At 47.1% G+C, this 8,442-nt stretch overlaps 1 protein-coding gene across 2 annotated transcripts; it reads left to right on the plus strand.

Moving 5' to 3' along the window:
• The first annotated feature begins 576 nt into the window (after positions 1 to 576).
• On the plus strand, positions 577 to 8,338 carry LOC132470201 (ras-related protein rab7-like). 2 transcript variants are annotated; one of them, XM_060068553.1, is made up of 6 exons: positions 577 to 844; positions 5,313 to 5,375; positions 5,579 to 5,705; positions 5,880 to 6,098; positions 6,675 to 6,871; positions 6,928 to 6,976. In XM_060068553.1, exons 2-6 carry the CDS (start codon positions 5,323 to 5,325, stop codon positions 6,959 to 6,961), a joined length of 630 nt encoding a protein of 209 aa, XP_059924536.1. In that variant the 5' UTR covers positions 577 to 844; positions 5,313 to 5,322; the 3' UTR covers positions 6,962 to 6,976. The 2 variants fall into 2 exon arrangements, with proteins under 2 accessions (XP_059924536.1, XP_059924537.1); XM_060068554.1 differs by lacking the exon at positions 6,928 to 6,976 and adding an exon at positions 7,147 to 8,338 and having other exon boundaries at positions 581 to 844; positions 6,675 to 6,803.
• The last annotated feature ends 104 nt before the right edge of the window (positions 8,339 to 8,442 follow it).

The raw sequence follows: 8,442 nt of genomic DNA on the forward strand, positions 1-8,442 counted from the left end.
GGAGAGCAATAAACACACACACACACACACACACACACACACACACACACACACACACACACACACACACACACACACACACACAACACACACACACACACACACACACACACACACACACACACACACACACACACACACACACACACACACACACACACACACACACATAAAGAACGGACACATTTTGTTGCATTCATCTTGCGCTGCAATGTGGCGGAACAACAGGAAGGACCTCAAAAAGATAAATTATCTCGTTAAACTGCTCTCAGCTCCATATTTCAGATATTGGTCAATGCTGTCCTCTAGCGGCAATTTGTTGTACTTTTTAAGAAAAGGAAAAAATAATAACGATTCATAAGCAGCGTTTCTTTTTACTTATGACGAAATTATTTCGAAGGTAATTGGTTTTAATATAACTTAAAGGGCGATTATCATAAATATAATATAATCTAAAATATAATATAAATAGTCGGCCTCTAGGTTGCGCATGCTCAGTTGGGCGTTGCAGGGTTCTTTAAAGTGGGCGGGGCTACGTGTTACGTAGACACGCAGGGGCGTGTGATGTAGCCACGCAGGGGCGTTCGGCGTTCCGTCAGGAGGAAGTGAAAGGAGTCGAGCAGCTGAGGCAGCAGATCGTTAGCTCGCTGCCACGTTTAAACCCAACCCGTCGATACCCGTCTTATTGTGTCGCATGAAACAGTAGTGTTGATACGCGATCAGCAGCCGGACACGGAGGTTCCCGCCTGCAAGCAGGTCAAAGGTCGCCGTCCCCCCAAATAAGAGCCTCGACCGGAGACCCGCGGCCAGACCAATCGGGGCCCCTACCAGACCCCGCTGCTCCGTAAGTCCCTATCACATCATCACCTCTAAACACGTGATTCGGTTTTAGGTTGACTTAATGTTGCTCAATGTCAAATGAAGGCTAACGGTCTCCGTCCGGGATAATGATGATGATGATGATTATGTTCCAGTTCCAGAGGAGAGGCAGGCCGGCACCGCAGCCCCGGCCTGCCTCCCCGGCGCGGTGTCTGGAGGTTCAGACACACACACACACACACACACACACACACACACACGCACACACACACACGGCATCAGGAGGGTCCGACACACACACGGAATCAGGAGGGTCCGACACACACACACACACGCACACGCGCACACGCACACGGCGTCAGGAGGGTCCCCCACACACGCATCCAGTTATTAAACTCTTCACCATCCAGGCCGACTGAGGGGTATCGGCTTACTGCCACCGTCCCAGGTCCAGCGGTGTGTTTTGCTCTACATATAAAGATGAATAATTCCGCCTTAATCTGACCTCGTACTGTATATTATCTTGGTGAAAACAAGTGTATGGGCTCCTGGTACTTTGGACCGGCGTGCCTCTTTATGCAGTCTGTTAAACCTGTGAAGGATGGTTCAGTGTGTCAACGTACGTTTGTTTACGTCCTCATGCCTGCTGTCACTGAACAGAGGTTGTCGGATTTAGATTAAAACCTCTATGTTGGCAACACTGTTTCTTACGGACTGAACACCTTGTTGTAACAGCCTCCTGTCTGTGAGAGGGAGAGGACGATACGTCTGCAATAAGAAACACTCCCGCTCTTGCAACATGCATTCATTCCGGAAAAATGTAATTCTCTCTTAATGCGAGCATGGAACTGGAATCCCTCACTGTGTAGTCACCGCATCACGGCTCCATTACTCAGGCTTGCTGTGATTCTGCGAGGCGGTTCTGTGCATCAGGCTGTGATGGGGGTAGAGAACCCTCTATAGGAGCTAACAGAGTCTGGGTATTGTTGGGGATGCCTGGTGTGGTGATGAGGTAGAGAACCCTTTTATAGCGGTTATTGGTGGAGTCTGGGTTCTATTGGCGATGCCTTTTGTGGTTATTGAGTAGAGAACCCTCTATAGTCCTCAAGTCCTCTACCACCCTTGCCAGCTCTAAGTCTAATTTAAAGACATACCTTTTCACTCTTGCTTTTAACAACCCTTAACACCCTTAACCTTGTTCTTACTATTTTTATTGCTCTCTTTCTACTTATTTTATACTTATTTTATGCATTTCTTTTTTAGTCAAGACCTGTGTATCCCTGGGCCCCTTTCAACAACTGTCCTGCCCAACCCTGACTTCTGCAAATGTGAAGCGCTTTGGGTCAACTCCTGTTGTTTTTAAATGTGCTATATAAATAAAAGTGACTTGACTTGATAGCAGCAATCGGTGGAGTCAGGGTTCTATTGGAGAGTCCTGGTGTGGTGATGGGGTTGAGATGGAGTTTAGATCCTCTGCCCAATATTTCCCCCCACCATCCTCGGGCCGGGTCGGGCAGGTCCTTTGATCGAGCGTTTGTGTTTTTTTCTAATTTATCATTGCTTTATTGGCCTAATCTGAGGAGAAATATATGCCATAAACAGAAATATTATAGGCCTATGTATATTTAGCAGAGTAGGCCTAAGTAACAAATGTGTACAAAGTTACACAAAGTAAAAAATCACAAATAAAACGCCACCCGTGTTGCAGCTCACGTGTCTCCTCCACTCGCACGCATCCCATGTAATGATATAAAACTTGTCGGGTTGATATCGGGCTCGGGCTCATAATTACAGTTAATGTGTCGGGCCGGGCTCGGACAGAACGTGGACGAGCTCGGGTCGGGCTTGATTTTCTGGGCCTGCCCTGTTCTAAGCTCTAGGTTGAGAACACTTGGCTAACGGTGGAGTCTGGATTCTATTGGTGATGCGTGGTTCTTGGAGGGAGCTGAGAGGCTGCAGGTCATCTTAGTTGGCCCCAGTGGTCCGGGGTTTGTGACAGTGTGTTCTGCGGTTCTTGACTCACTCCTATGAGCTGCGTGCTTGGCTGGTTAGTGGTCACGTGTAAAAACAGGGTGTGTAACATGCTGACACAGGATTCATGGTGGCTTGGTTTTCCTTCAAATTTTATAAACTCAAAAATGGTTTCGCTTATCATATGATGTTGAAGCCCTGCTATTTTTATTCACACTTTCCTTACTCCTACCACCACTTCACCATAAATGGATGGGCCAACGCATGACACTGATGCTGAGACACATGTGTTGTGGTTAAACGCTAATATGGATATCTGCAAATAACATGACAGCCTGCATTGTTTTACTAGACGGAAACGTGAGTCCTGAGCTGCCAGGGTCTGCCCCGGGCTCTGGGGCACAGCTGGGTCCAGGCGGAGGTCTGATGGTCATGTGACCCGGACCACTGGCTGAGCATGCCTCCAGCAGTAGTTTTCCCCGAGCCTCGCTCCACAGGAGCGTGGCCGGTGGAGTGTACTCTCTGAATGCTTGAGAACACCGTGGACCTTTTTACCGTCGCCTCAATGTCTGCCGCAGCTTTCGGTCGGCTGGAAATGTCCGTGGTGACGTAGAAAGGCGTGCGTGTTGTCGTCTTTATCGTTGATGTGTCACTAATTGAAGGCTGGGAAGTCTGTTGCTCTGGAGGTGAATGTGTTGGTCAAAGACCCTGGCTGCTGTAGAGCGGTGTTGGAGTCCAGGTTAGGAGGCTCCATCGTGAGGAGCTGGCAGCAAGCAGGGCCTTCTATCTCTAAGCATGCTTAAATGGAGCATGAGAGCTCCATCAATCAATTGATTATTTGATTATGGCTGGCTCGGCTAGACAGATGACAGTTTGTTCATGAGAGCTGTGCTCGGTTCAGTCAAGCTGAGTAAAGATGTGAAGAGTCAGCTTCAAACCTCCCAGCTGGCATTCCATAGATAAGTCACAGTCTGCACATACGGCATAGGTCTAGACTCTAGATAACATTATCCAATGTCCATTTTTCACTGAGGGCCTCTATTTAACTTGCATTTCGACTACGACTATTGAGTTCTTTTGTGAAATTTGATATTGATGTAATGAAGAACCGTTCATTAAACGGTTCAATAATTCCGGACGTTGTTTTCTCTGAACTTCCTTCTTTCAGTTGGTATCATTATGCCTACTCTCAGCTGCCATGTTGACGCCAGTTCCATGTTCCTCATTATGCCTTCCAGCTGTAGAAGTTCATCTAAATGAAGAGTGGAACACGTTCTCCATGTTGGAGCCAGTGGTTCCTCAATATACCTTCCATCAAGGTTTTATTGAAATTAAGAAACAAGTTCTCTCCAATTTAGAACTAGAAAGTCTATATTACTTGACAATGCAAGGCTCCTGCGTTCCCTTAATGCTGTGATGTTCAGTAGAAGGCATAGAGACACATCAAGAAGTTATAGAGTTTATTAATCTGTTTTTATTATGGGATTGGGATTTTTAGAAGAACGTGTTGATGCATATTTTGTTGTAAAGCCTATGTGGGATGGCCTTGATATTCAGGTTGTTCTGGTTTTCAGCTCCTCTAGACGTGTTGGGGCTATTCCATTTTGATCTCCAACCATTGTTCCCTCGCCCCACCTTAATGTGAGGTTTTGTGAAGAACCCCACACTAACCTGAACCAAGAGGTTCCAAGAGGTTCTCTTGTCTCATGTGCTGGGGCCTGTCTCATGCTGCTTGGGAGTGTCTCATGTCCTGGGGGCGTGTCTTATGTCCTGGAGGCGTGTCTTATGTACTGGGGGCGTGTCTTATGTGCTGGGGGCGTGTCTCATGTCCTTGGGGCGTGTCTCATGTCCTTGGGGCGTGTCTTATGTCCTGGGGGCGTGTCTTATGTCCTGGGGGCGTGTCTTATGTCCTGGGGGCGTGTTGTGGGGACCGCTTGTCATGTCGTCCTTTTTTTCATGTAGAACAGATTTGTCTTCCTTCTTTTAGAACACCAATGGTCACATTGTGTTCCCGCCACGCCCGTAGCAATGAGGACACCGAGTTCTGGACCTCTGTCAGTTTTGTAGAGAAAAAAATAGTATTTGAGCCTAAATACAGCTGTATACCAAAATCTGCGGTTGAGCACTTCTCCGAGATGAGTAATGCTTAAATCTGTTGAGACTTGTTACTTTGTCTGTTTTCTTGTTTGTGTGTGTGTGTGTGTGTGTGTGTGTGTGTGAGAGATCAGGAATGATGTGTGTGTGTGTGTGAGAGATCAGGAATGATGTGTGTGTGTGTGTGAGAGATCAGGAATGATGTGTTCCTCGTGATTTGGGAGAAAAAAAAACCCATGGCTTAAAAAGCACATGACTGAATTAATTGATGACTGAATGAAGTTCCAACTTGAGTGGATGAACATTTTCACCCAAAAAATTGTATTGCCATCCGCAACAATCAATAAACTGTAAACGGAACGATTAGATTTAATAGTTTTCCCTTCTAAATCTGAAATATGACGCATCTTCATGTTTTCTGTGTTCAGCGCTGAGAAGATGACCTCCAGGAAGAAGGTGCTGCTGAAGGTCATCATCCTAGGAGACTCTGGGTGAGTCTTTATGGTCAGGACCAAGAGGTCACAGGTCACACCTGGTGGACTTAGAGACCAAGGGAACAGCGTAAAATACATTTCTTGGGAGCATAATAAATCCATACTTTGTATAACTGTCAGATGAATTAATTAATTAATTAATGTGTGGAATGAGGAACATGCTGTCAGTCTAAGCTCCTGGTTCTCCTCGTCTCCTCCAGGGTGGGGAAGACCTCCTTGATGAACCAGTACGTGAACAAGAAGTTCAGTAACCAGTACAAGGCCACAATAGGAGCAGACTTTCTGACCAAGGAGGTGATGGTGGACGACCGGCTGGTCACCATGCAGGTAGGGCAACGTCTTCTCGCCGGGTTTAACATCTCGCTGCCTTCCAAACGAGGAATCCACCTGAGCGGACGACAGTCCTCCTGAAAGCCACACCATAAGACACCGACCCATTGGAGGGGGGGCGCCCGTGGCGGTCATTCTGACATCCTTCCTCCTCTCCTGTGATTGGTCCAGATCTGGGACACGGCGGGCCAAGAAAGGTTCCAGTCTCTGGGCGTGGCGTTCTACCGCGGGGCCGACTGCTGCGTGCTGGTGTTTGACGTCACCGCCCCCAACACCTTCAAGACCCTGGACAGCTGGAGGGACGAGTTCCTGATCCAGGCTAGCCCGCGCGACCCCGAGAACTTCCCCTTCGTGGTGCTGGGCAATAAGATCGACCTGGAGAACCGACAAGTCAGTACCGGTATCATCTCCTCACCCCCTTTGCCCAGCGTTAATCCCATGAGTCATTCAGGGGAAACGGCGGTCAAAGCAGATGTGTTCACGCACGACTTGAGTGCACCTCGGAGGAGTGGTTCCTAGTGGCTAGGACTTTGCAATTAATCAAAATTGGTCGCGATTTGGTCAAACGATCTCCAAACTAACATAATCGAGTTGAAACGTTTTTGTTCTTTTATTTTATTTTGATAAATTTGTTTTACTCATTAAATGTTTTTTAGAAATAGAATAGCTTGATATTTTCTTATTATTTTCGATTTGAACAATTTATCTATTTTTTTAAGGGGAAATTTCAAAGTTATCATTCACAAAGTGTTTTTTTTGAGAGAAATGCTGAATAAATGCATCACGTTTTCAAACTCAAAAATAATCGTTTGTAATAATCGTGATTTCAATAGTGACCAAAGTAATCGTGATTATGATTATTTTCTCCATAATCGTGGCTGGCTTTAAGTTGGACCGTATGGCTTGTGTTCACCACGCTGGGGACGGGTACAAGCTGTTCTTCATGCATGGTGTGTTTGTGAACAGGTGACCACCAAGAGGGCCCAGGCCTGGTGTCAGAGCAAGAACAACATCCCGTATTTTGAGACCAGCGCCAAAGAAGCCATCAACGTGGAGCAGGCGTTCCAGACGATCGCACGCAACGCCCTGAAGCAGGTAGGTCTCACCAGGGGGGGCGGGCGGAGGTTTGGTTCAAAAGTCCCATATTATACCACCAGGTGTGAGTGTGATTAGCCGTTAAAAAAGCCCTTCTGAAAATGGGCCTCTTCTGACATCACAGGTGGGCGTGTCCTCCTAGATGCGTGCTGGATTGATCGGTCTACCAGCCGATTCAGTGGACTGTAGCAAACGTTGCTCGTCCATCGAGCAGCACATTTCTAGGTGGACATGCCCACATGTGGTGTCAGAAGAGGCAGGCTGACCACACTCTCACCCGGTGGTATAACGTGTTACGGTCCATTGTTCACCCCTCACCCTGTGCCTCCCCCCCCCGACCCAGGAGACGGAGGTGGAGTTGTACAACGAGTTCCCGGAGCCCATCAAACTGGACCGCAACGACCGGGCCAAGCCGTCGGCGGAGAGCTGCAGCTGCTGAGGACCGTGGACCTTCTCCTCTCGCCACCAACCCGACACCAATTACTTTACGTGCGTTCCTCCTCCTCCTCCTCCTCCTCCTCCTCCGCAGGGAAGGGGTTCCCTCCTGCGGTCTTCCTCCGGCAGTGTCATGGAGAACCCCCTCTCACACAGTACGCCGCATGTGGACTTATTCCAACACATTAGCACACTAGAATCTCCCTTTATCAACATGCTGACCCTCCCAGGGACCAGGCCTCCTGTGACCCCCCCCCCTGCTGGAGCCCTCAGAGCTGATAAGACCCCCGTATGCCAGCCTGTGATGTGAGTTAACCAGAGTCATATTCCCTTATGGTCCCCATCGCCCCTCAGTCCCATTTCACAAAGGTTTGCTTTCTATGGTCTGTTCGAAGAAATTAAATCAACATCTAACAAACTATAATAGATAAATTATATATATATATATGTACAATATTTGGCTGGTATAGTTTATTGCTGATGCCAGTCTGAAACGTATTCGTCTGCACTTTTTATGTTTTGCCTTTAAATGTTTCTATTGTTTAGGGATGCCTGGTTTTCCACCATTGCATCTTGGGAAACGTTGAGTCACGCAGCTTCGCTTTCGGTTTTGTGTCAAAGTAACACCTCCTTCCAGCGCCCCTTAATGCCCGCGTTCATGGGCCAATGTCGCAAATAGAAAATCAGTCGCTACCAATAAGACGTGCTGATTTAAAACGTGTAGAACATGATATTCAGACATTAATACTCTTTGCCTTTTATGTAAATGATGTGTAACGCTACCGTTTCTACTGTGTGTGTATTCTGTCCGTCATCACCGTCCTACACGGCTGGGACTGTCTCACCATCACACTCTTTCTTTTCTTACTTATACTATTGCTTGTAGCTCAGGTCGGCCGAGAAGTCAAGACTCCTTTTTAACTGTGTATACAGTAAACCTACAGGTGACATAGGGATGGGTTCAAAAGATGGACTCTCTCTCTCTCCATCTCAACAACTTATTTTTTTGCCCTCATAATACTATTTTCCCTGAAAGATCTCTGCAATACCAATGATGTTGTTGACAAATCCGGAAATAATAAAAATCTTGAATATATAAATTGTCCAGTGATGTTTGGTCATCGTTTATATTTACTGCGTTTTCCTGTATGTAGGTTTTTTTGCCGTCTTCAGTAGTGTTCAACAAATCCAGAAGTCATCTCAG

This window comes from Gadus macrocephalus, chromosome 13 (genome assembly GCF_031168955.1).
Source record: "Gadus macrocephalus chromosome 13, ASM3116895v1".
Classification (NCBI taxonomy): domain Eukaryota; kingdom Metazoa; phylum Chordata; class Actinopteri; order Gadiformes; family Gadidae; genus Gadus; species Gadus macrocephalus.